The sequence below is a fragment of the Pteronotus mesoamericanus genome, unplaced genomic scaffold, assembly GCF_021234165.1.
Source record: "Pteronotus mesoamericanus isolate MK-2021 breed Mesoamerican mustached bat unplaced genomic scaffold, CSHL_Meso_final scaffold_165, whole genome shotgun sequence".
NCBI lineage: Eukaryota > Metazoa > Chordata > Mammalia > Chiroptera > Mormoopidae > Pteronotus > Pteronotus mesoamericanus.
This window is the reverse complement of record NW_026555307.1, coordinates 8138520-8166002: the sequence shown is the minus strand read 5'-3', so window position 1 is coordinate 8166002 and position 27483 is coordinate 8138520. Positions and strand designations below refer to the sequence as shown.

Below are 27483 nucleotides of genomic sequence, written 5' to 3'. Positions count from 1 at the left end.
TATCTGAGTCCTTTTTCCTTTTTGCTCAATCTCTCCTCTGCAAAGCCCTTCACTAGCTGTCATCTGTTCTCCATCTACGAATCTGCCTCTGTTTTGCTCATTAGTTCAGTTTGCTCATTAGATTCTAAATATGAATGAAATAATATGGTATTTGTCTTTCTCTGACTGGTTTATTTCACTTAACATAATGTTCTCCATGTTCATCAGTGCAGGCAAAAAAATGTAAATTTTTCTTCTTTTTTAATGGCTGAGTAGTAGTCCATTGTGTAAGTGTCCCGTAGTTGTTTTATCAGCTCATCTACAAATGGGTACTTGGGCTGCTTCCATATCTTAGTGATCATAAATAACACTGCAATGAACATAGGGTTACTTATGTTCTTTTGAATTAGTGTTTTAGGTTCCTTCAGTTATATTTCCAGAAGTGGGGTGGCTGGGTCAAAAGGTAGGTCCGTTTTTTATTTTTGAGGTATCTCCATACTGATTTTGGCAGTGATTGCACCAATCTGCATTCCCACCAACAGTGCGAAAGGGTTCCCCTTTCTCCTCATCTGTGCCAGCACTTGTTGTTTCTTGATTGATTGATGAAAGCCATTCTGACAGGTGTGAGATGATATCTCATTGTGGTTTTAATTTGCACTTTTCTGATGATTAGTGCTGTTGAGCCACTTTTCATATGTCTATCAGCCATCTTTATGTCCTCTTTGGAGAAATGTCTATTCAGGCCCTTTGCCTATTTATTTATTTATTATTGTTCAAATATATTTGTCTACATTTTCCTGCCACCACGTTCCCCTGCCCCACCAACCCCCATCTCCCGCCCTCAATCCTTCCCTGCATTCACGTTGTCCATGGGTCCTTTATACATGTTCCTTGATTTGACCCTTTCCCTTTTTTTCCCCATTCCCCACCTCCCTCCTTCCCTCTTCTTACTGTCAGTTTGTTTTTTCTTCCAGTGTTGCTGGTTATATTATTTCTGCTTGTTTGTTTTAGTGATTAGGTTACACTTTTAGGAGAGGACTTTCACCACCTGGCTTATTTCGCTCTCCAGTTCCATGCACGCTGTCACGAAGAATAGTAGCTCTTTCTTTCTGCTGTATAGTATTCCATTGTGTAAACGTACCATAGTATTTTGATCTACTCATTTACTGATGGGCACTTAGGTTGCTTCCAGCACTTGGCTATTGTAGATTGTGCTGCTATGAACATTGGGGTGCATAGGTTCTTTTGAGTTACTGTTTATGAGTTCTTAGGGTATAATCCCAGCAGTGGAAACACTGTATGAAAAGGCAGTTCCATTTTTAGATTTTCCAGGAAATTTCACACTGTTTTCCACAGTGGCTGCACCAGTCTGCATTCCCACCAACAATGTACTAGGGTTTCCTTTTCTCCACAACCTTGCCAGTACTTGTTTGTTGATTTGTTTACGATGGCCATTCTTACAGGTGTGAAGTGGTATCTCATTGTGGTTTTAATATGCATTTTTCTGATGGATAGTGATGCTGAGCATCCTTTCATATGTCTCTGGGCTCTGTGTATGTCCTCTTTGGAGAAGTGTCGGTTCAGGTCCTTTGCCCATTTTTTAATTGAATTGTTTGAATTTCTCAGTGGAGCCATGTGAGTTCTGCAAACATTTTGCAGATCAAACCCTGGTCTAAGGTTTCATTGGCAAATATATTTTCCCATACAGTTGGTTCCTTTTTCATTTTGTGGATGTTTTCTTCAGTTGTAAACAAGCTTCTTATTTTGATGAATATGAGACCAGCACAGAAATAATCAGTAGGTCAATGAAATGAAATTAGCATTCTAGAAACAAATGTATATATATCTTCAAACAATGTAATGGATGATTAAATTGATATTTCAAATCAATGGGGAAAATTAAGCTTCCTCAACAAATAAAGTGCATGGACTATTATTACTTGAAATAAAACAAATATAGAGCCCTATTCCACACATTATACAACAAATATTCAGGTGAGTTAAAAATCAGTACGTAAAATCTAAGGAGTTTTAGGTGAAAATAGAAAATAATATTTTTCTTACCCCGAAGTAACATATTCAAACCCAGAAGCTATAAAGTAAAATATTGACAATATGACTATATTAAACATTTAAGACTATACAGTAATATATGTATAAGAAACGTTAAAGGACAAGTAATAGAATAGGAAAGTATTTGCAACACATTTAAAAAAGGGTTAGTAGTTTTTTTAGAGAAAAATATTCCACAAACATTTAATCAAAAAAATGGATAAAGAATATCAAAAAGTCATTTAAGACTTTAAGAATAGAAATAGGCAAGAAATATACAGAAACAATAAAGTAACAATTGAAATAAAGTAACATTTAAATATTACTTTAAAATATGTTACTAAAAATAATTAAAATAACATGTCATTGTCACAGTCAGATTAATAAGTATTAAAAATATTGGTAATATCAAGTATTGGTGACTGTGAAAAGAACTGGGCATTCATAGACTCTTTTTCTTCATCTTCTTAAAGCAGTCCCTTTAGCATATATTGCAAAGCTGGTTTTGTGGAAGTGTATTCTTTTAGCCCTTTTTTTTTTTTTTTTTTGTCTGGGAAAATACTTATTTCACCTTCCATTTGAATTTAGAGCTTTGCTAGGTAAAGCAGTCTTAGTTGTAGGCCTTTGCTTTTCTTTACTCGGAATATTTCTTGCCATTCCTTCTGGCTTGCAGGGTTTCTGTTAAGATGTCAGATGCTAGAATATCGGGGCTTCCTTATACGTTACTACCTCTTTCTCCCTTGCTTGCTTTAGGATTCTCTGTATGTATTTGATATTTGCCATTTAAGTGATGATGTGTCTTGGAGTGGGCCTCATTGGGATCCTCTTGAATGGGACCCTCTGTGCTTCCTGGACTTGTGTGACTTTTTCTCTCCTCCAATTAGGGAAGTTTTCCATCATGACTTTTTCAAACAGGTTCTCACTTCCTTCCTCCTCCTCCTTTTCCTTCTGGTATCCCTATTATATGGATATTATTACATTTCAGGTTGTCCTGCATTTCCCTAAGTGCCTCTTCATTCTTTTTGAGTCTTTTTTCATTTTCTTGCTCTTTCTGGGAGTTTTTTGCTACCTGGTCCTCCAGCTCACTGATTCGGTCCTCAGTTTCATCTACCCTGCTTTTGATTCCTTCTGCTGTGTTCTTCAACTCAGAAATTGTATTCTTCATTTTCTCTTGTCTCTTATGGATAGTTTCTATGTCCTTTTTCATGCTGATATAGTTTGTACTAAGTTCCTCGTCGTTTCCCTGTAGTTTTTGGCAATTCTCTCTGAGCTCACTAAGCTCCTTGAGCTTCCTTAGAACCGTTGTTTGGAACTCAGTATCTGATAGTTGACTTTCCTCTATTTCATTTAGTTCTCTTTGTGGGGATTCCTCCTTTCCCTTCAAGTGGGGCATATTTCTTTGTCTTCCCATTATTTGATAGAGACTCTTCTCTTTTGCTTCTGCTTCTTAAGTTGATCTGTCTTGGTTTCCTGACTTTGTGGTGTGAACTTCTATGGTAGGAGACTGCTGTTTTTACTTTCTGGTTCTGCCTCTTATGATGTCAGATGTTGACCCTGTCTGACCTTAGGCAGTGTGTTTGAGACTTCCAGGAATCTGCTGTCTGTGGCTGTCTTCTTCAGCTGTTAATCTAGTCACCCTGCACTCAGCAGGCCACCTTATACAGCTCAGGGCGGGGTGGAGTCCCTCCTGGGGGCGGGGTTATTGGGTCCCTTCTCGCTTCTATGGAATGGGGGAGGAGTCCGCATTGGGATCCCGCTGGCCACTCTCTCAGTTCTCTCCCCAAAGCCTCTATCCCCAGTCTCTCCTCTAGTTTTGCCAGACCTCTCTGCATCCCCTTTAGCCAGGGATCTACTGTCTGTGAGAGAGCTGCCACTCTGCACTCAGCAGGCAGCTTAGCACAGGGCGGGATGGAATCCCACCTGGGGACAGGACTATGGTGTCCTTTGACGCTGGTGCCTCTCAGTGGGAGTGGTCTCTTCCTGAGCAAAATGGCTGCTGGCGCATGGGGGATGAGTCAGCACTGAGATCCCACCAACTACTCTATCAGTTCTCTCTCCAAAGCCTCCTTCCCCAGTCTCCTCTTCCTTCTCTAGCCCACTCTGCCCCCCACCTTTGCCAGAGACCAGGGTAAGTGGCTGCAAATAAAAATTTTGCGTTAGCCCTAGAGAAGCGTCTCCAGCCACCTGTCTCTGGTAGAGAGCAACCCTGCTGCTTTTCACAGCTGGCTGTTTTCTGTGTACTTTTTGGGCTCTGGTGCTGTGGGCTAGAGATCCCCACTTTTGGTCTTCTCAGGGGCATCCAACTAGTCGATTCAATAACCTTCTGGTGCTGCCGCCTGTAGGCGCCCCACCCACCTTCTCAGGTCTGTACTGCACTCCTTACCATTTAGATTGCACTAAAGCCGATTCTTCTGTCTCCGAGGTTACAAGGCTCCTCTCTCGCTATTGTTCAGTTGTTTGTTCCAGGTGATTTCTCCACAATTTATTTGTAATTCCAGGTTGGTTCTGGGAGGAGATCAGTGTGACTTCTACTCAGTCCTCCCCCATCTTGATTCTCCCCCTAAAATGGACTTTTTAAAAGATTTTATTTATTTATTTTTAGAGAAGGGAAGAGAGGGAGAAGGAGACAGAGAGAAGCATCAATGTGTGGTTGTCTCTCAAGTGCCCTCTCCTGGGGTCCTGTGCCGCAACCCAGGCATGTGCCCTGACTGGGGATCAAACCAGTGACCCTTTGGTTTGCAGGTCGGTGCTCAATCCAGTGAGTCACACTAGCCTGGGCTTTTTAAAAATGATGTTAATTCTTCCAATTCATGAACATGGTATATGCCTCCACTCATTTGTATATTCCTTCATTTCTTTCTTCAGTGTTCTATAGTTTTCTGAATACAAGCCTTTTACTTAACTTGGTTAGGTTTATTCTTAGGTACCTCATTTTTGATTTTGCTATAGTAATTTTGATTATTGTACTGTGATTATGGAGGAGAATATGTTTGCTTTTAGTAAAGGAGCTTTATATGTGCAACTGACTTTTCTGAATGAAATTTCAATTGTTTAGAAAATAATAGACTTAATAAAGAAAATGTAAAAAATATTACCAATTGTAGAAAATGATTTTTTTGTTCAATTCTTGCAACTTTTTTGTAAATTTGATTTTACTTCAAAATAAAAGGTTTTATTTTTAATTTATTTTTAAAATATTTTATTTATTTATTTTTAGAGAGAGGGGAATGGAGGGAGAAAGAGAAGGCAAGAAGTATCAATGTGAGCGAGAAACATCAATTAGTGGCCCCCCTCATGTGCCCCAGTGAAGGACAGAACCCAAAATCTAGACATGTGTCCTGACTGGGAATTTAACCCGCAACCCTTTGCTTTGCAAGACAATGCCCAAACAACTGTGCCACACCTTTAAGTGTATTTTACACTTAAGTGTAAGGTAAATAGTTTCATTAATGAAGAGTAGGTTTGATTTCTGCCTCCTCCATTAAATGCTGTGTGATGTTGGACAAGTTACTTCACCTTTGTGCCTCTGTATCTGTCACATGAAAATCAAAATATCACCCAGGTTATGAGAAATAATTAATACATGTAACATTCTTAAACTAGGCCTGAAAAATTGGAAGAGCATTATAAATTTTAGCTTTTATAGTTTTTACTTGAATATTTGTCTTTTGTGACTTGCAAGAATTTTTTTGTCTTTTTTTCCCTTCATATTTCCTCTTCTTCCTTATTATTGATTTCTCCCTCTACTATTCCTAATAAATAGACATCAGAATTTCTGGCACTGCCTTTCGCATGTCATTTCCTGTCATGTTATATGTTTTAATTGTTTTGTTCAGAGTTTTGGAAGAAACCCTAAGCTTGATTTTTTATTCTTTAATCACTCTTCCACTATCTTCTTTCTATTATTCAGCCAAACTGTTGGGTTATTTAATTCATGTGTTTAATATTCAAGAAAGTATACTGTGGCTTTTTTCAGTCTGATCTGGTTTTATGAACACTTTCTTTTCTAATATTTCAAGGAGTGGGATTGAGATAAAGTGGGAGATTTAGAGGTCTTATTGGGTTTTAAGGGCTTTGTTCCAAATTCCTGAGGTCCAGTCATTTTTCTGCCATTGCAATCTTCAAAACATTCTAGCATCCTCATAATATATGTCACAGTTTACTTGTTAGTTATTTAAAAAAAAATTTTTTTAATTCATTTATTTTTAGAGTGGGGAAGGGAGGGAGAAAGAGAGGTAGAGAAACATCAATGTGTGGTTGCCTTTTCTGTGCCCCCTACTGGAGATCTGGCCTGTAACCCAGGCATGTGCCCTGACTGGGAATTGAACACATGACCCTTTGGTTTGCATGTCAGCACTCAATCCACTGAGCCACACCAACCAGGGCTAACGTGTTCCTTCTTAATTAAAAAGATCTCATGCAAGTTTCCTATACTCAGTTTCTTGTTCTGTAACTTCAAAGTTTGTTTTGAATAAAATTTTTCTTTTTGAATAGTTTATATTTACAGAAATTTCACAAAAACAGTTCAGAGTTCCCAAAAAATGACCATCCAGTTTCCTCTTTTGCTAACATCTTGCACTACTATGGTACACTTGTCATAATTAATGAACACGATATATTGTTATTAACTAAAGCCCATATTCTAGTGAAATTTCCTTAGTTTGCATCTAATGTTCTCCCATTCTATAATCTCATTAAGTGTATCATACTACACTTTGTAATCTATGTCTTTAAACTCCTCCAGACTGTGACAATTTCTCAGAGTTTTCTTAATTTTGATATCCTTGACAATTTTGAGGAATACTGGTCAGTTATTTTATAGAATGTCCCTGAAATTGGGGTTGTCTAATGTTTTTCTCCTAGCTAGAGTGGAATTTGGGTTTTTGGGGGAGAAAGAGCACAGTAACTGTCACTCTTACAATATCATATTAAAGGTTCATGCTGCTATCACCATAACATCACTGATACTAGCCTTGAACACCTAGCTGAGTAGGTGTTTCCAAGATTTCTTCACTGTACAGTTACATTATTTTCCTTCTTTTACTATACTCTTTCAAAGGAAGAAACTAAATACAGCCAATAGTTAAGGAGGGGAGGAATAATGCTTCAACTACTGGAGAAGGGGAAATCCACACAAATTATTTAGAATCCTACAGTATGGGAGATGTTTCCTTTGGACTCATTTATTTATTTACTCAACCATTTATGTTTGTAAGGATGGACTCACGGATACCTATTTTATACCTTTTTAAGTATATTTTATTGATTATGCTATTACAGTTGTCCCATTTTTCCCCTTTAGCATCCCGCTCTGTCCACTACCCCCGTTCCCTCCCCCAGTCCCATCTTTAGTTGATGTCCATGGGTCTTACATATGAGTTCTTTGGCTTTTCCACTTCCCATAATACTCCCAACACCCCCTGTTTATTCTGTACCCACCAACTATGCTTCTTATTCCCTGTACCTTTCCCCCCATTCTCCACCCTCACTCTACCTACTGACAATCTTTTATGTGACCTTCATCTCTATGACTCTGCTCTAGGTGCTTGCCCAGCTTGTTTTAGTTTTTGTTTTTTTAAGATTCCATTGTTGATAGTTGTGTTTGTTGTCACTTTACTGTTCATAGTTTTTATGTTCTTTTTCTTAGATAAGTCCCTTCAACATTTCATACAACAAGAGCTTGGTGATGATGGACTCCTTTAGCTTTACCCTGTCTGGGAAGCACTTTATCTGCCCTTCAATTCTAAATGATAGCTTTGCTGGATAGAGTAATCTTGGATGTAGGTCCTTGCTTTTCATCTCTGAATATTTCTTGCCAGTCCCTTCTTGTCTGCAAGGCTTCTTTTGAGAAATCAGCTGATGGTCATATGGGAACTCCTCTGTAGATAACTCTCTCTTTCTTCTTGCTGCTTTTAAGATTCATTCTTTATCTGTAACCTAATTATGATGTTTTTTCATGTGGCCCTCATTGTGTCCAACTTGTTTGGAATTGTCTGAGCTTCCTGGACTTGTATGTCTATTTCCTTTGGCAAATTGGGGAAGTTTTCCTTCATTATTTTTTCAAACAAGTTTTCAATTTCTTGCTTTTCCTCTTCTTCTGATTTATATGGTGGTATATTTAAAGTTGTCCCAGAGGTTCCTAAGCCTCTCCTCATTTTTGTGGATTCTTGTTTCTTCTTTCTGTTCTGGTTGGCTGTCTATTTCTTTTATTCCAAATTGTTGATTTGAATCCTGGCTTCCCTCCCTTCGCTGTTGGTTCCCTGCGTATTTTCCTTTATTTCTCTTTGTATAACCTTCATTTCTTCCTTTGTTTTATGGCTACCCTCAATCATTTCTCTGAGCATCCTGATCACCAGTCCCTTGAACTCTGCATCTGTTGGCTGTCTCTGTTTGGCTTAGTTCTTTTTCTGGAGTTTTGATCCGTTCCTTCATTTGGGCCTTATTTCCCTGTCTCTTCATTTTGGCAGCCTCCCTGTGTTTCTGTGTGTTAGGTAGAGCTGCTTTGATTCCCATGCTTGATGCACCTGTTACATTGTAAGGGGTGGAGCCTTAGGCACTCACCAGAACAGGGCAGCCCACTTCACCAATTTGTGGCACTGTATGTGGGGGAGGGTTCAGAAAGGAGACAATGCCCCTTGCTTGGCTCTTGCCCGGTTTCCAGTCTCTTCCCCAACTTTCCATAAGCATCTGGCACCCTTTTAATTGCTGCCCTGGTGCTGATTTCTAGAGTGAGTGGGTTTGTAGACATTCTAGGACCCTATAGGTCCTTTACATGGACTCTCTGAAGAGACTGGTGGTTTCTTCTGCTGTGCCAGTCCCCACTGGTTTACAGTCAGAAGTTATGAGACTTTATTCTCCCATTGCTGGAACCCTGGGCTGAACAGTCTGGCTTGAGGCTGTGATCAACTGCTCCCCTATTGTCCCTCCCAGTTTTTATCCACCATACATTAATGTGGGGCTACCTATTCCTAGGGCCACCATGGCAGTTGCCTCGCCACTGCCTGCTACCATCTCTCCATGCCACACAGCTTCCTCTCCACCTCTTCTGCTTATCTGGATGAATGTTTCTTCCATAAATCCTTAGTTGTTGGACTTCCATACAGTTTAATTTTCTAACAGTTCTGGTTGTTATTTGTTTATATATTGGTTGTTATCTTTCTTATGGTTGTGTGAAGAAGCGAAGCGAGTCTACCTACACCTCCATCTTGGCCAGAAGTGTTTTGGACTATAATTCAATATTATCTTACCTACCCATCTATCATCTATCTATCTATCTCTCTATTACTCAAATTACTTTAATTTTGGCCATCGTGAACCATCTCAGTTGACTCCTGTTCCCTTTGGCATACTCTCATCATTTTGTTTTTTAAGCACTCCCTTACTTTGTTGTACTACAACATATTCCCATCTTATATTGTATATTCCCTGCCCAGCCCTAGACTCAGCCCTTTTTCCAAAGAGTTCTGGTCCCTTTCACTATAGAATGTTATTAGAAACTAAGGTCTGGGCTCAGGGATTGCTCATTTTCTTTTTGGGATTTCATTGCTTATAAGCCCTCTCAGCAAACAGAGCTAGAAATATTTTTGTATACTAACTTAAGTACATATACATATCTATAATTATTTATAAATGTGTGTGTGTATTATATTAATCTAAAAATGAGTTCTGTGATTTCTCTGACTCTAATCCAGTAACACACAGTTCATTCTAGCCTTCCTCCCTTACTGTTCTGGAACCTCCCATTCCAAGGCAGAGAAACCTGGTTTCTTCTGCCATCCATTTATTTATTTGTTCATATCCATATACATGTACAGTGGCTTCAGAATTGTCTATCCATACACTGATTAAAAGCAATTTCATTTATTAAAGTACAGCATTGATATACATTTATCTGCTTCTCCCCACCCCCCTTGTTCCTCAGTGACATTTATCATACATCTTTAATAGTTATATTCTTTTGTCACTATCTGAACTTCACCTGGAATTTCTTGAATCAACATCCTAATTGATTTTTTAAAAAATGTATATGAATTAAGATCGAGTATTCATGCTGTGATGTTCTATGGATCTGGACGAATGCATATGGTCATGTATCCACTATATAGTACAGAATTGTTTCACCATTCTAAAAAATTCCCCTGTGCTTCACCATATTCAACTCTCCAAAATTCTTAAATGTTTGACAATCAGTAAACTGTTTTACTTCTCTGTAGTTGGCCTTTTCCAGAATTTTATATAAATGGAATCATACAGACTTTCCATACTACCTTCTTTAACTTAGCAATGTGTATTTGCACATATTAAATCGTTAAGACTTCTTTGAGAATGGCCATTTAATTGCTGGATCAAACACTTGCTATTTAGTAGCTCTATAAGAAATCACTAAATTATTTCCCAAAGTAGCTCTACCATTTTGCATTCTCTTCAGAAGTGAATAAGAAGTCATTCCTAATGCTCTGTACACTTAACAGCAATTGCTATTATATATGTTTTAAAATTTTAGCCATTCTAATATCTGGGTGGTTATGAATTGAATGTTTATTTCCCCACAAAATTCCTATGTTAAAAGCCTAACCTCCAATGTAATGCTATTAATAGGTGGGGCCTTTGGGAAGTAATTAGATCCTGAAGGTTACCTCAGTCTTTTAGGCTGATGACTAGGGCATCTTCGATCTTTTATATCTCCCAGTTCAGTCACTGTAAAAAGATTTTTTTTTTGGTTGCTTTAACACACAACACATTAATTAGTAGTTGCCATGAATGGAATTAGTGCCCTTATAAGGAGAAACAGGAGAGTGTGCTTCCCACTCCCTCTCCTCAGGCAAGTGAAGAAGTGACCACCTAAAAACCAGGAAGCAAGCTCTCACCAGATGTTGAATCTGCCAATATCTTGATCTTAAACTGTTGAGAAGCCTCCAGAACTGTTAGAAATAAATGTTGTTTACACTACCCAGTTCATGACAATTTATTATAGCAGCCCAAACGAAGATAGTGATACCTCATTGTCATTTTAATTTGTAATTCCCTAATGACAAATGATGTTGAGCATATTTTCACATGCTTATTTGTCATCTGTATGTTTTCTATGGTAAAGTGTGTGCTCAAAGCTTTAACTCATTTTTTCAAATGATTTACTTTCTTATTGAGTTTTAAGAGTTCTTTATATATTCTGGATTCAAATTACATAGCTATGTATTGCCAATATTTTATTTTAGTCTATGGCTTGTCTTTTCATTCTCTTAACAGTGTTTTTTTACACAGAGAAAGTTTTTATGTTTTAGTAAAGTTTAACATTTTTTTCTAACAGACCATACTTTTGGCATTGTATCTAAAAACTCATTCACAAACCCCAGGTCACACAGATTTTCTCTAAAAGTATTGTAGTTTTGTGTTATATATTTAGGGCTAATTTTGGGTTAAGGTGTAAGGTCTGTGTGCCTAACACAAACCGTGTATTAGCTTTCTGCTGGAGCTGAGACTTCTTTATCAACCCTGGTAGGGCTCCTTTCAGCGACAATCAGAACCCTGAGTTTTCTGAGGGTACCGAGTTCAGCCCCTGACGGCCTTTAAGCCCCTCCCTTACTAACCTATCTTCAAGCGCTGGCGTTAAGCCCCGCCTTTGCGTACTCCCGGCAACCCTTTGGGGGCGGGAACCAGGCCCGCCCTACAGAAGACTACGTTTCCCGGAGGCCTCTTGCACGTAGTTGTCTAAGGGCTTCCTTGCTGGTGTCGTCTGGAGAGGTGAGTTGGTCGCGGACACTGAGGAAATGGGCACGGGGGCGGCGAGGGGGCAGCGGGCCTTGGCATATATGTGAACGGTGTTGCAGTCAGTATGGAGTTTGTCACGATAACTGGGCTCTGGGAGTCCGGATGCGTCCTCTGCCCTTCCGCGTCAGGACCGCACAAATCCAGCGGCCCAGAATGGCTTTGAGTTAAATGTATGAACCCCAGAGTGAAGGCCGCCTGCAAAAAGATGCAGTCCTGAGAACAACGGAGATCGCAGTACTCCCTCCCAAGGAAAGTGCCTTGAACTCGGAGTCAGAGTGCAGTTTTTGCACTCTGGCCTTTCGTTCTGATACCGGGAAGTGTCGGCCTCACCCCAGGCTCCCAAATTTCCATCTGCTTATGTGTGTGGTGGATGGTGGGAGCAAAATATAGGTGTTAGCCAGCCTGGGCTGAGCGCCAAGAAAGGCTCACTGTATCCAGGTTCCCGTTTCCTTCCCCAAACCTGATTTTTAGGGAAGGAGAAAGAAAGGAGGATATGTATCTAATATATATATATATATATATATATAAAATCTATCGATATATGTTAGTAGATACATACCTATCTTGAAGTGAGTTTCTGTTTTCCCTTTGTTCCATGAAATGTAATTTTTATTTTTCTGGGCTTGAGAATATTTGCTTTTGTGAAAAGGGAAAATCAGATTGGACTCAAAAGAGAAAAACCACCCCTGTCATTAATCAGGATGGGAGAGAAGAGACAGATAAAGCCAGTTGAAAAATTAGGAAACATTGGAAGGGAGAAGGCACCAGGTGTTAGACTGGTGGCGTTAGATCTGACCTTGGTTCAGCAACCTTCGTACTTGAATTCTGGCTAAGAAATATTTCAGAGCCAAAACTCTTTAACTATAAGAAAGTTTGTTTAGAAAGTTCTGGAGGTAGAAGTAGTGAACTGTATAAGAAACGGGCTCAAGAAACAAGTTACAGAGGCAAAAGAAGAGGGCCCTTGGGGCTTAGGAGAAAGAAAAGAGTCTAGGAAAACGTGGCTGGGGGATGGAGGCGGGGGAGCTCTGAGGGGTGCTCCATAGAGTGAGCCATGGACCCTCTGTCTTGAGGGTATTCATCTGGAGGTCTCAGGGGAGGGTCCTCATAGAACATTTACCAGCTTTCCATGTGTGTCCTTTCAAGGTCGTGGTCTCTACTGATTGGTGCACACCATGGCAGGGGTCATGTCAGCTATGTCAGCTATGTCAGCTATGGTGTTGCTTGTCTGGTTTTGCTGCTTTTCTGGGTCTGGAGCTGAAACACAGCTGCAACCTAGATGTATTTGATACAGGTCAGAGCCTCACTGTCCTGAGGGCTTAATGCTTAAGGGCTACTCTCTGGTCCCTGGTTGGTTCCCGCTCTAAGGGAATCTAACCTGCATGACCAGCAGCATGTCAAGGAAGAAAAGGTCAGGGGAAGGTCCAAAACACATGACTGGTGATATGAAAGGTCAAGGGGTCTAAAACGCATGACCAGTGATATTCTAGGGGATGAGAGATTACCCTGTGGGTAAGGTCCTTGTTTTCCCAGGTTTGCCTGTTGTTAGGTACCTGGGGCTTTCACCATGGTGACTTTCTGTACCTGGCTCATTGTCCTTGCTCTGCTTATGTCTGTCTAACTGCCTGCCACATACTCACTCAAGTCATGCAGCAACTGTAAAATGCCATAACGGCTTTCTCTCTGAGAGACTGTAGCTTTCTTACCACATTGCTATTTTTATTTTATTACTGGAATACTCAATTGCTAAACTACTCTTGCTTTATTGTAGCACTCAACCTTAATTAATCCTGTCTTCTACTCTCACCTCAGAGACAACAAACATTCCAGAATTAATCCCGCCTTTCTCAGAATCCTTCAGTTGGTACTCTGCCCTTTACAAGAGAGTCTCTCCTTCCTCTCTCTCTCATCCATCACATTCCAATAGTTCCTGTAGAATTTTCTCCCTGTCTTGAGCAAATAAATCTGCCTTGATAGCCTTATTCTATGTAGTCCAGGGTTGTCTAACCATTTGGCATCTCCAGACCACACTAGAAGAGTTGTCTTAAACCATGAATTAAATACATTGTAACACATAATCACACAAAAAAAATCAATGTTTTAAGTAAATTTACTATTTTGTGTTGGGCGGCATTCACAGCCATCCCTACATTGTGTACTCTTTTGCTGGTAAGGCTTTAACACCTGAGCTATCTATTGACCTGGATCTTTGCCCCTCCTACCTGTGAATGATGGAGATGATGTGGGTAGGTATCCAGTCCCCTCTCACACCAGGTGAGTATTCACATGAACATTTGGCAATCATTTAATTTCTCCTGTGAGCTACTGCTTTCTAAACACTTGGTCTGCAAACAAGCCTAACTGCAGAACTTTACTGTTATAGGCTGTGATTTGTTGAGATTAGTTTAGTTGGACTCATACTGGGCTTTGATCCAGTATGAGTCCAGTATGGCTTTGATCTTCCCCACTGCCCTGAGGTCAAAGCACTGGAAGGTGGGAGATGAGGTCAAAGCAGAGGAAGGTAGGGGGAAGGTAGGAGATGATCTTCCCCATTGCCCTGAGGTCAAAGCAGGAGAAGATGTGATCAGTGACAGGGTCTTCGGTTTTTGAGGCTTTTAAGGAGTCTTAATTTGGTAGGGTTTTTAATGGAGGTCTATGTTAACAAGGGAAGGGATTATTAGTAGAAGAGAAGCAAAAGCATTAGTAGAAATTTGAGAAGAGGTTTGGTTTGAGGTTTTTGACAGGATGATTTTGTTTCAGGCTACGTATTTATGTGGTTTTAAGAGAAGCAGTTTAGTGTAGTATCAATACTATGGGTTATGGAACTAAATTACCAGAGTTCTAATCCTAAACCTATCACTTAGAACTGGGTGAACTTGGGGCAATTTATTTCATCTCTTTGTGCCACAGTTCTGTCATCTGTAAAAGGAGGGTAAAGAGAGAACCTACCATATAGGATTCATATAATAAATGAAGTAACATGTGTAAAGTTCTTAGTTAATGCTTGAGACATGTAAGTGCTCAGTAGATTTAGTTATTACTATTATGTTGTAATTCCATATTTTTTCTTCTCACCCAAACCCAAGTCCAAAAATTGTGAGGATTTTGCCACATTTACTTCATCCATTCACATAACCCTCTTTTGTAAATTGTTATTAATAAGGAGAAATTGCTTGTCAGCACACAGCTTTGAAACTTAATAATTAGCATTATAAGAAAGAGGGGGCCTGAGCCCTGGCTGGTGTGGATCAGTGAACTGAGTGCCAGACTGCGAACCAAAGGGTCACCAGTTCGATCCCCAGTCGGGGCACATACCTGGGCTGTGGACTGGGTATGCAGTGGGGGAACGCTTGAGAGGCAACCACACATTGATGTTTCTCTCCCTCTCTGTCTCCCTTCCTTCCCCTCTCTCTAAAAATAAATAAATAAAATCTTAAAAAAAAAGAAAGAACAGGGCTGAGCAGCTCATTTTTTTAATGGGAAAAAAGAGAATTGTCTTTAATAATTATGGGAAGAAGAGTATATAGAATTCTTCATATATAGCTGCTCTTTATTACACTTTTATTTGCTACTTTAAGCACTTTATATGTAGTATCTTACTTAATCTGCATAACAATCCCTTGATATAGAACTGTAATTATCACCATTTTACATAGGAAGAAACTAAGGCTGAAAAAGTAACACATTAAAGATCACACAGTTAGTAACTGTCAGAGCTGAGATTTATATCCTGGAAGTCTGACAGCAAAGCCTATATTACTAATTACAACAGTATACTAAGTCTCATCATTATGTATAATTAAAAATTCTTCCTGCCTTAGTAATCCATCATAATGGAGGACATATTAATCTGATGTCAGCAAGCACTGTTGAGTTATGTCCAGTTTATACCGAGGCCGTGAAGTCTCTGTGGAGAGAAATGGATTTTATACAGTAAGATCTATGCCTTAAATTTTTAATTTTAGTGATGGTCTATGGAAGATGAGACTAGTAGGATGAGAAGATTCAGCATCTATTGTAGGCCTTCATAGGTATCTCAGCCCAAAGGATTAGGTCAGAAGCAAAATAAACTCATTTGTTAGGAAGATGTGAAAGGTCGCAGCGAGGAGACTGCAATCAGTTCTTAAAAGACATCAGTCAAGGTCTTTTCCCATTCTTTTTAGATAGCACTCCAACATACATGAGTAAATTAAATCATAAAGTTGGTTCATGAATTAGAGGCTGAAGTTAAAGTCACACAGGAAAAATTGTTTTTAGAGAATCCTAAGCTCTTTTCTTAGTTTAACAGAAGATAGGAAGAAAACTTTGAACTGGGAAAGTCTTTTTTTTTCTTTGGAGTATTTGTGTACTTTAGCTCACACTGTATTTAATATGGTGATGAGTATCTCTGGCTGTGCCTCTAAACATTGTAACTGGTACTTCTAGGCTTATGTGTGATTTTCTTTCCTGTCAGAATAGTTAAGTGCCACACATTTTTTTTTTCTTTTCTTAACACAGCACCTTCACCTATTTCATCAAAACTGTGTCAACATCATCACTTTTTAATTGCATGATTTTTAGTTGTTTAACCATTTCTTCAATTGGATTCTTTTTAACTTTTATTCATTATAAACCATATCTGTCAGTATACTCCTGCAAATATCCTTATCAATTCAGTCACTGTAAAAGATGTTTTTGATTGCTTTAATACACATCACCTTAATGAGTAGTGAAGTTTAGCATCTTTTGAAAGGTTATTTCTACTTTATAGTTAACTGCCCTTGCTTAGGTTTCTCTTAGTGAATTGGTAATTCTAGCCTTCAGAGGCAAAAATCAAAGTTGACATATGGCTTCTTAATTAGAGAAATGTGGATTCAAAACAGAACAAAACGCTGGCATCTAATAACTGAATTTGAACAAATGATTTGAGCCCTAAGCATCAGTTTCCTGTTGAAGGGAGACAACTACATTGCAGAACAGTGCTGAGGATCAGTAATTGGTGTGTATAATGCATTCATCAAATCAAAGTTCTCAATGTCTGTTAGTTTTTGACTAACTGCAGTTGTCATGATGGCAGCGGATGTCATGGTATGAGAAGTCCTGACTCGGAAACAAGATAGTGAGTTGCCCTGGCTGGAGAAAGGCCAGTGCAGCTTTACAGTGGCAGGAGCTTCCAGGCTTAATCTGTGTGGTTTTTAGTCTTTGTGTTTGGGAAGTTAAGGCAGAATCCTGGGGCTCAAAGGAGGTTCTCTTTGGTTAATGTCGTCCTTTTGTGGCCCCGAGAAGCTCTGCTAGAGGGAGGAGGAACTGCTCAGAACACGTCTGAATAATCTTATGGCGGGACCACATTCCCAGATGGAGAAATTTCCTGCAGAAATTTCTGTTTTTCTACACCAACTTCAGCATTATTCATTGGGTTTCTTCAGGGCTTGGATTTCTTCACTTAGTTCCCTAAACTCTCCACCAGTTTGTGTGGATATGGGATTAGTGTGGATATGGTGGTATAGAATAGTTTGGAAACAGGAGTGGCAGGAAAATGAACTAATGTTAACATAAGTAATTTTGGGGGCTCTGAGGCATATCTGATTTAATGTCTTCTTTCTCTTTTTCTAGATTTGGCTTATCTGGACTTTGCAGTTCTTCAACAGAAATCTTGAGGACTGAGCAGTTTGAAACCATGGCCCGTGTAAGTTGATGTCTCTCTCTTTTTAGATATTTAGAAATTGTCAGTTTCTAGGTCATGCTTAAATACTCATTTCTTATCCTGAAATTTCCTATTTAACAGAGCTCCATCCAAGAAGCTGTGCTACTTTCATTCCCATGAAGGTTGGGGAAAAATAGCCCAGTATCCTCTCCATGCACTCTCTCTTTTTCTTGCCATTTATGTAGACCATCTTTTATCTACAAAATCTGTCAAGAGCTAATAGGGAACAAAAGTTTGAAAAAAATGCAACCATTCTCTGCAATATATACCCCCTACCCTGCCATTAATGCTTTACAAATGAACATACTTTTGACTGTAATACTTAAACTTCAGAGAAAGTATATTTCTCTGAGTACAATGATTTTTAGTCTAGTTTAATGTAGGAAAAATTTATATCCCCAATATACAATTTGACATTTTAAAAAAGTTTTTTGAATTTTTTTATTGTTAGTGTACATAGAGAAAAGTGCACGTCATAAGTGTACAACTAAATGAATATTTAAAAATTAAGTACATTTATGCCACCCACCGTCAGATCAAAAAAGAGAATATTACTAGCACTTCAGATGTCCCCCTTTTAGCTACTCCCTACCTACCCAATCCAAATGTAACCTCTATCTTTATGTAAAATATCATAAATTAATTTTGCTATTTTTAGAACTTTATATATAAGTGAAATTGTATAGTTCAATGCAACATTTTTAAACAAAAAACAATATGCTGTGAGTCTTGTTTAATTCCAAATACAATTGATGGACTATCAGAACCATCTGCAGATGTTTTGAAATGCATGCAAATATTATTAAAGGGGCTGTGTATATCTGGTGTTGCGGACTAATAAAGGAGACATCAGAGCATCATACTGAATATGAATCATTCCTGCCATAATGTTCTTGTAAGAAATGCATTTTAATAGTGTATTTCAGCCCTCGCTGGTGTGGCTCAGTGGATTGAGTGCCGGCCTGTGAACCAAAGGGTTGCCGGTTCGATTCCCAGTGCAGGGCACACTCCTGGGTTGCAGGTCAGGTCTTCAGTAGGGGGCACACGAGATGCAACCACACATTGGTGATCGGTGTTTCTCTCCCTCTCTTTCTTCCTCTCTTCCCCTCTCTAAAAATAAGTAAATACAATCTTTGAAAAAAAAATAGTGTATTTTACATGCAGCTTTTGTTTTTGCTTAGTATAAAATGAGTTCCTAAAAATTTGTAAAAGTTGTGAAGAAAGCTATGGAGAAAGAAACAAATCAAGTGAGGAAAATGAGTTCCGTTAAAAAAGACAGTGAAGATACTAAAGGCAAAGTACCTGTGCACTGACCCCTATGTACTATAATTTTGTACTGAGAGGATATAGAAAAGTAGTTGACGGGTTGAAATTGATGTGTAATGCAATCTAATTATTTAATTTAAAATGATGGGAAAATAGATATTTAGTCAATAATGTATGTTAAAATGGATTATTGATATTAAGCAGGAGATTTCAGTTTTGAACTTTCCTTGAAAATCTATGTTTTGATGAAAGAGAATTTGATCCTATTTGACTGTTATAGGGAAAACTCCAAACTTCTCCACGGACCTCAGTCTCCTCAGTACATAAAATGAGGTTTGCACTGGCTGGTCTCAGTTTCTGTATGTGTTGAGATCTTATGTTATGTGAGGCTTTTATGATTGCACTGCCTTGATATCTTTGTTTAAAGTCTCTAAAGGCTTAACCACGAGTTCTCCTGCTCTCACCCAATATTGTCTGCCATCCAGCAGAAAGAACTCTCTACTGGGCTAGTTCCCCTATCAGCCCCATCAGCGCCCCTCCTGGTCCTTAATATATGGGTTTTACCAATTACCTTTCTGCAGGAACCAAGGAACACCTCATCCTCTTTTTACCATCTCTCAACAGACTTTGCTTAGTCACTTTATTCCTGAGTGTAACCCCTGTGTGGCCCTACATGACATTTGGTGTCCTCCTTCCCTGGGCTGTGAGTCTGTGACTAATAAACTACTGGCAGTCTCATCTTCCTGTTGTTAGGTATTCAGTCATCTCATGCTATCTAGGGCAAGGGATTCCCCTCTTTTCCAGTGGATGAATAGGAGGTGATCAGAATAGGACTGCAAATAGAAAGCTCAAGAATCACTGTGTAATTTTATGGGATGTGCTGATCTAGAGCAGGATTTGTCAACCTTGGAACTTTTCATATTTTGAGCAAGAGAACCTTTTATTCTGGGGGACTGTCGTCTGCATTGTAGGATATCTAAAGCTATCCCTGGTCTCTACCAATGAGATGCCTGTAACACTTAAACCTCCTCCCCCAACTTGTGACAATCAAAATTTTCTCCAGACATGGCCAGGTGTCTTCTGGGAAATGAAATCACTCCTTATTGAAAACCACCGGTCCAGAGTGATATCTTCATAATTCAGTATCCTCTAATCCAAGAATGAGGAAAAGTGGTCAATGAGGGATAATGGATGATAAAGAGTAAGATAAAGTCATCCAGTTGCATAGATGAGTATTAGATAATATAGACTGTGAAATTTGAGGAAGACTTTTGAAATTCTGTTGAATTAAAACAGCTAAACAGAGAAAAAAGATTGAATCTCATTTATTTAAAATGTGGACTACCATGTAACAAATTTTTGAAAGGTTACTAAAAAATTAATTGGTCATAACAGGGAAAATGATTATATAAAATCTGATTTTATGATGACCTTGAGTCTGTGTTCTTAGAGATTTTCTAATATATTCAGGAGAAATTGTTATCAATATTTTTTTGTGATTATTCAAAGAAAAAGAAAGTAGAAGACCTCGTATTTTTTTAGAATTTGTGGTGGCAATACAGCTTACAGAAGGCTGTGTGCACTGTTTCATTTCGTTGGGACTTTTTTGGGTCATTTTATTTATTTCCAGATATATGTGGTTAAAATTTAACCTTATCTACAGCCACAGGGCTATTCAAAAGATGTAGTACTCTGCTTCAGGAATACTAATTTTCTATCCTATGCGTGTCATAAGTTTTCAGCTCTGCCTTATTTGCTGCTACATGGCTCATTCTCTGCAGTGCAATCCTTGATCTTCTATCTTTCCATTTTAAAAATTCATTCATTTTCACAAATAATACATGAGTTTTCTTCCCCCAGGATTCAGTGACATTCAGGGATGTAGCCATCGACTTCTCACAGGAAGAGTGGGAATTTCTGGACTCAGCCCAGAGGGACTTATATAGGAATGTGATGTGGGAAAATTACAGCAACTTTATTTCACTAGGTAAGTTTATTCCAAATTATACTGGCATTCTCTAGTGTCAATTTCAGAACGATGCTTTGAGAAACTAGATAAATTTTGTCTCTCTGTTCCAAAGAATGGTTCAAGCTTTCTTAAGTTGGAAACAGGCCCCTCCATTTAATACTTCATCACTCCCGTCCTGCTAGATCCTTCAGATTTTCTTCAGACTTTGTACTTTCCTTGTTTCTTTAATATCCAAGGGGATGTATTTGAATTCTGGGTTGCTTACAACAGAAACATTGTCCAAGAAACCAGATTTCACATTGTATTTGAGCTCAAAATTAATGTAGATGCTTAACACTCATTTTTTAAAAATATTTTATTTATTTTTAGAGAGAGAGGAAGGGAGGGAGAAAGAGAGGTAGAAACATCAATGTGTGAGAGAAACATCAACTGGCTGCCACTCACATGCTACCAGCTGAGGATCTGGCTGGCAACCCAGGCATGTGCCCAGACTGGGAATCCAATCAGCGATCTTTTGGTTTGCAGGCCAATGCTCAGTCCACTGAGCCACACAGTCAGGGCTACCTCTCATTTCTAATCCACTTGTGAGGAGAACACCTAGAGAAAGGGGTCCTGAGTTGCTCTAAAAATCAAAGCCTATGCAATGTTCATATTACGGAATGGATCCACAAAGTTCATTTAAAGCTTGATTAAATATTTACATGCATTCTGTTTTCTGTAACAGACATTTAATTCTACCTACTTTGTAGTTGAAAGTTAAAAATCTAAGGGCTTTTCCTTGTAACATTGAATGAATATTCTGAAAAGGATGTGAGAATGTCACAGGAAGCCTCTTACTCGCCTCTTAGCAAAAGTTAATACCTAATACACACATATTTTGTGTATATGTACATATATAACTATTCTAAACATTGTCTATTCTAAACATTGTCTATCATTAGTTAACTCTCACAACAACTCTATGAGAAATATACTATTTTTATTCTCATTTCTGTTGAGAAAACTTAGGTACAAAGATAACACAGCAGCAAAAGTAGTATTTGAATCCAGGCAGTCTGAATCCAGATTTTGTTACTCAACCACTGCACAAGACTGCCTCTCAGGAGAGCTTGTGTGAGTTTAAATCATGTTAGGCCTATTCTTAACTATCTGGTGTCTATTCTTGTGGTCCTGAAGTTATCTTAATGTAAATGTTCTTCAACTTCTTGCATTTCTTTGCTTTTAGACTTGATAAAATACCATTTTGGTCTAGAGTGAATTATATATTTAACCATATCTGAATCTAAGGACATTTAGGCTCACAACTTCATGTCACATTTATCTATTAAGCAGGACTCTTCATTTCTAAACTAGATGTGATTACATTATTGGATGAAGGAAAGGAGCCAGGAATGATTGTGAGGGAAAGGACAAGAAGATACCACCTTGGTGAGTGAGGCTTAGCAAGTATGGGGAACTCATTACTGTAGGTAATAGCCAAGCCGGTTTGGCTAAAGGCACGACCTTAACTTGTTTTTGAGTATCTCTCTTCAAAAGCCCATGACCTATGTGAGACCTCAGATCCAAATAAAAATCTTTTGAGACTAGACTAACAAAGAAACTTTGTTATACCTACCTCTCTTTTTCCTGTCTCTCATATTTCTCTCCCATGTCAAAGAGAAGAGCTATTAGTAGTAGGAAAAATAATAAATATAAAAGCTGAAATCAACAAAATAGAAAAAGAAGTAGAGAAAATTAATAAAGCCTAAGTTCATTTCTTAAAAAGATCAACAAAGTTGTTAAACAGTGAGCTTGACTAATCAAGAGGAAAAGACAACATAAATTACTGTCAGGAATGGAAGAGAGGTTTTCAGTTCAAATCCTATAGCCATTAAAAGGATAATAAGAAAATACTGTGAATAACTTTATGCTAGTAAGTTTAACAAACTTAAGCGAAATTGAAAAATTCCTTGAAAAATGTAACTTACTAGACCTGACACAAGATAAAGAGAAAATATGAAAAACTTTATCTATTAAAGTAATTTAATTAATTATTAAAAATATTTACACAAAGAAAATGCCAGGGCCTGACAGTTTCACTAGTGAATTCTATTAAATATTTAAGAAATTAAAGCAGTATTACACACGTTTCTGTAGAAAAAGAAAAACAACTTCCAACTCATTTTATGAGACCACTTAACTCTTGTACAAAGATATTGCCAAAAAAAAGAAAATCACAAACCCATATCCTTTATGAACATACATATAGAAATTTTAACAAAATATTACCAAATCATATTCAGCAGATATAAAAATAATGATCAAGTATGGTTTATCCCAGAAATGCAAGCTTGGTTTAATATTAAAAAATTAATCAGTGTAATTCTCTCTTCCTATTATAAGACCTCCAGTTATATCTGATTAGGAGTTTATTCTTATGATTTTATTTAACCTTAATTACATTGTAAGAGTACTGTCTGCCACTATAGTCACATTGGGGGTTAGGGTTTCGATGTGTGAATTTTGGGGGAGGATACAATTCAGTCTATAGCAGTATCTATATATGATCCAGTTTCTTTCCAGCTTCTGTTTTGATTATTTGATTTATGTCTTTCATTGCCTAAACATATAGCTATTATTTATTCACCAAATACTTGAGTGCTCTCTCTGAACCAGGCATTGTACTATAGACACTAGTGGAACAATAGTGAACAAGAGTGATAGGTCCCAGGAGTCATGTTGCTTACATTTTAATAGGAATAAGGAAACTAGTAAGTGAATAAATATTATTAGGTAGTGACAAGTATTAATAAGAAAAGTGAGATTATAATAATATAATATTTATGTCACTTAATCTCTGTCAACTAACAGTATGTCAACAACCTGCAGTTTTAAAAAAGTCTCATAAAAACATTATATTATCACCATTATGTATTAATATGAAATGGAAAATTCATTGTTGCTATAAAGATATTGAGCTTCATCAAAAAAAAGTGAGAAGACAAGGGAATAGAAATTGGCTTTTTGACCAGGTGATATATGAATGGTGACATGAAAAAAGAGCTAAGGCCATATGAATATCTAGAGCAAGAGCAGTCCTGATAGAGAGAACAGCAAATGCCAAGGCCTTAGATTGGAGACTTTGTACGTTTGAGGAACAGAAAGAAGGCCAGGATGATTAGGATGATTGTTCAAAAGGTAAGTGAAAAGTAGAATAACAAGATGAAGTCAGAAAGTCAGGCTTCTGCAGAAATGTAAAGGTGTGTATATTATAGGGGAAGGAATGGGACTTATAAATGGGATAGAAATCCGTTGGAGAGTTTTGAGAAGAGGAATGACATGAGTTGATTTGTCTTATAATTATTACATTGGAGAACAGATTGAGTAGGGGCAAGTGAGCAGTAAGAAAACCAATTAGGAGCCTATTTCATTTATGGTGATGGGAGATGATAGTGGTTTTGATTAGAATGGTAGGTTACAGAAACCATTCCTCACTGGATTCTATTACTGTGGGGGGGTTTTTCCCACCACCAATAAAAACTGTAGCTCACAATGCCAGAGTTTGGTAAAAAGGAAAGGAACTATGTATTCAAAAATTATACAGATTCAGAATAATGGCAGAATGTCACCATTAAATCCCAAATTCCCTTTAAAAACACCCACAAACACCCACACAGTCCTGCCTCCCCTTGCCAAACCAGGCCAGTCAGGGTACCATATCTCAGGAAGAGAAAACAGAAGTTCGTCGCTCAGCTAGGCTCCTGTTCTTAATCCAAAACCGCATGGCACTTCCTCATGGTGGGCCAGTAGGAACCCTTCTGTGTTCTTTCAAACTGCATGGCCAAGACCCTGCACTGCTGCTACATGGTCAAGAGGCTTCTCCTTTCCCAGAGCTGCATGGTCAAGAGCAAGCCCCCTCTCTACTCCCAAACCATATGGTTAAGCCCCAGTGTAGCTACTGCCCCTGGGTTTAAATCCTGGCATAAATCTTCCTCTGTAACCCCATTTCCAACTCCTCCCACACTAGGTTGCACCTGCCAGTAGTCTGGTTTCTTCTGCCTTTCTCAGCTGCCATCGTTAGTCCAGGCAAGTGTGGTCCCAGGATGTAGGAGCCACCTCCAAGCCACTAGCGAGGCCACTTATGCAGGCATTGGAAGCTCCTCCAAATACATCGCATCAAGAGTTAGAGTCACACCCATCTCTGTGGTTCAGAGCAGGCACAGCTTTTAACACTACTAAAACACTGGCTTAGTTCTTCAGATCCACAAAGTAGCTTTCAGTGGCCCTGCTCTGCTTTCCTCATCCCTCAAGCAATAGCTGTGTGGGCTTTGGGATTTTGGGGAGGACCTCTACCTCAGCACCCTGTTTCATTAGTCATAGGTGGTAGAGATATGTTAGATTCATGGTAGGTTTGCTCAGTACATACTGGACTGCTCCTCTGCGTTTATACTCTCCTACCTCATTTGGACTCCAACAACAGGCATTATGCTGACCCATAAGTGGATGCCCACTTTACCCAGATTGGACTCCTCACTCAGCCTCCCTCAAATGTGGATAAGGCACATCTTTGTCTTTTAATTGATGTATTTTATCTATCTACATTAAAATAATTTTCTTATATATTTGGGCTTAAATTTACCATCTTATTTTTTTTATTTGTTCAATATTTTCTTTTTTCTTTTCTTTCCTGCCTTTTTTGGATTAATCAAATATTTTTCTTTCAGTTTTTGTCTTTTTAATATGTAGTTATACAGACTTTTATTTTTCTTCTTGTGGTTGCCCTAAGAGATTAACACATGCCTTCTTTACTTAGTACATTGTTCCATTATATCTTTCCTAATATTATAGCTGTCCTAAAAAAATTTTAATTTCCTTTATGTGTTATCCCCTTTTTGTGCTATTGTCATGTATCTTAATCCTGTATACATTTTAATCTCCACATAGCATTAATTTACATTACAGTCAATATTTATTTAAAAGGACCTATTTTTTTACCTTTTCTCCTTATTCTTTTATGCCTTGCAATGCTTCTATTTAGAATAATTTTCTCCGTGCTTGAAGAAGGTCTTTTATTATTTCTTTTATTGTGCCTGATAACAATGAGTTCTCTTAGGTTTTATTTGAAATTATCTTTATTTTGTGTCCATTTAAAAAAATTTATTGAATTTACTGGGGAGACATTGCTTAATACAATTATATATGTTTCAGGTGTACAATTCTATAATAACATCATCTGTATATTGTATTGTGTGTTCACCATCCAAAGTCAAGTCAATTCTGTCATTATCTATACCCCCTTTGCCTTTTTCACCTCCCCCTCCTTTCCCTCTAGTAATCCCATACTGTTGTCTGTGTCTCTGAGTTTTTGTGGGGGGTTTTTTGCTTAATCGCAACACCTTTTCACCCAGCCCTCCAGTCACCCTCCCTAATGGGAGCTATCACTCTGTTCTCTGTGTCTGTGACTCTGTTTCTATTTTGTTTGTTTTATTAGATTCCATATATAAGTGAAATCATATGGTATTTGTCTTTTTCTGACTGGCTTATTTCTCTTAGCATAATGTTCTCCAGGTCCATTTATGCTATTGCAAAACGTAGATTTTCTCCTTTTTTACAGGTGAGTAGTATTGCATTGCGTAATGTCCCACAGTTGTTTTTTTTTCCCACTGATGTACTGATGAGGACTTTGGGATGCTTCCAAATCTTGGCTATTGTAAATAATGCTGCTGTCAACATAGGGATGCATATATATTCTTTAGAATTAGCATTTCAGGTTTCTTCAGATATATTGCCAAAAGCAGAATCACTGGGTATAATGCAGTTCCATTTTTAATTTTTTGAGGAAACTCCATACTGTTTTCCACAGAGGCTGCACCAGTCTGCATTCCCACCAAGAGTACACAAGTGTTCCCTTTTCTCCACATCCTCACTAACAGTTATCATTTGTTGATTTATAGATGATAGCTGTTATGGCAGGTATGCCGTGATGTCTCATTGTGGTTTTAATTTGCATTTCCCTGATGATTAGTGACAATGAGCACCTTCATAAGTAGATTGGCCATCTGTATGTCCTCTTTGGAGAAATGTCTGTTCAGGCCCTTTACCCATTTTTCAGTTGGATTATTTGGGGTTTTTTTGTGTGTGTTGAGTTATATAAGTTCTTTATAAATTTTGGATATTAATGGATGTATCATTGATGAATTTGTTCTTTTCAGTGGGTTGTTGGTTTATTTTTTAACATAGAATGACTCTCCATTTATTTTTATTTTTAATTATACTTTGTTGTGTATGCTATTACAGTTGTTCTAAATTTTCCCCCTTTATTCCCTTCCACCCAGCCAACCCCACTCCTTTGGGCAATCCCCATACCTTTGGGCAATCCCCACACCATTGTCCATGTCCATGGGTCCTGCATATGCTTTTGGCTGCTCTATTCCCTGTGCTGTACTTTACACCCTCATGACTGTTCTGTAACTACCAGTTTGTAACTGCAAATTCTTAAACCCATTTTCATCCATCCTCCTGACCCCCATCCCATCTGGCAACTATCAAAACATTCTGTTTCTGTTCTGCTTGTTTGTTTTGTAGAATCAGTTGTTGATGTATATGTATTTATTGCTATTTTATTGTACATATATTTTATTTTCTTCATCTTCTTAAAGAAGACCCTTTAACATTTCATATAATACTGGTTTGGTGATGATAAACTCCTTAAGCTTTTTTGGGGGGCCACTGTTTCTTTGTTGACTTTATGTCTGGAAGATCTATCCATTGATGTCAATGGGGTGTTAAA

At 38.2% G+C, this 27483-nt stretch overlaps 1 protein-coding gene across 2 annotated transcripts in view; it reads left to right on the top strand.

Annotated features, from left to right (window-relative positions):
• The first annotated feature begins 11731 nt into the window (after positions 1–11731).
• LOC129083219 (zinc finger protein 14 homolog) overlaps positions 11732–27483 on the top strand; it is a 35925-nt gene continuing 20173 nt past the window's right edge. Inside the window, exons 1-4 of one of the 2 annotated variants that reach the window (XM_054589083.1) lie at positions 11732–11772; positions 17389–17461; positions 20606–20732; positions 22068–22142. In XM_054589083.1, the coding sequence (XP_054445058.1) occupies positions 17453–17461; positions 20606–20732; positions 22068–22142 (211 nt within the window). In that variant the 5' untranslated portion in view covers positions 11732–11772; positions 17389–17452. The remainder of the gene's footprint in view (positions 11773–17388; positions 17462–20605; positions 20733–22067; positions 22143–27483) is intronic. The other variant, XM_054589082.1, reaches the window with a different exon arrangement.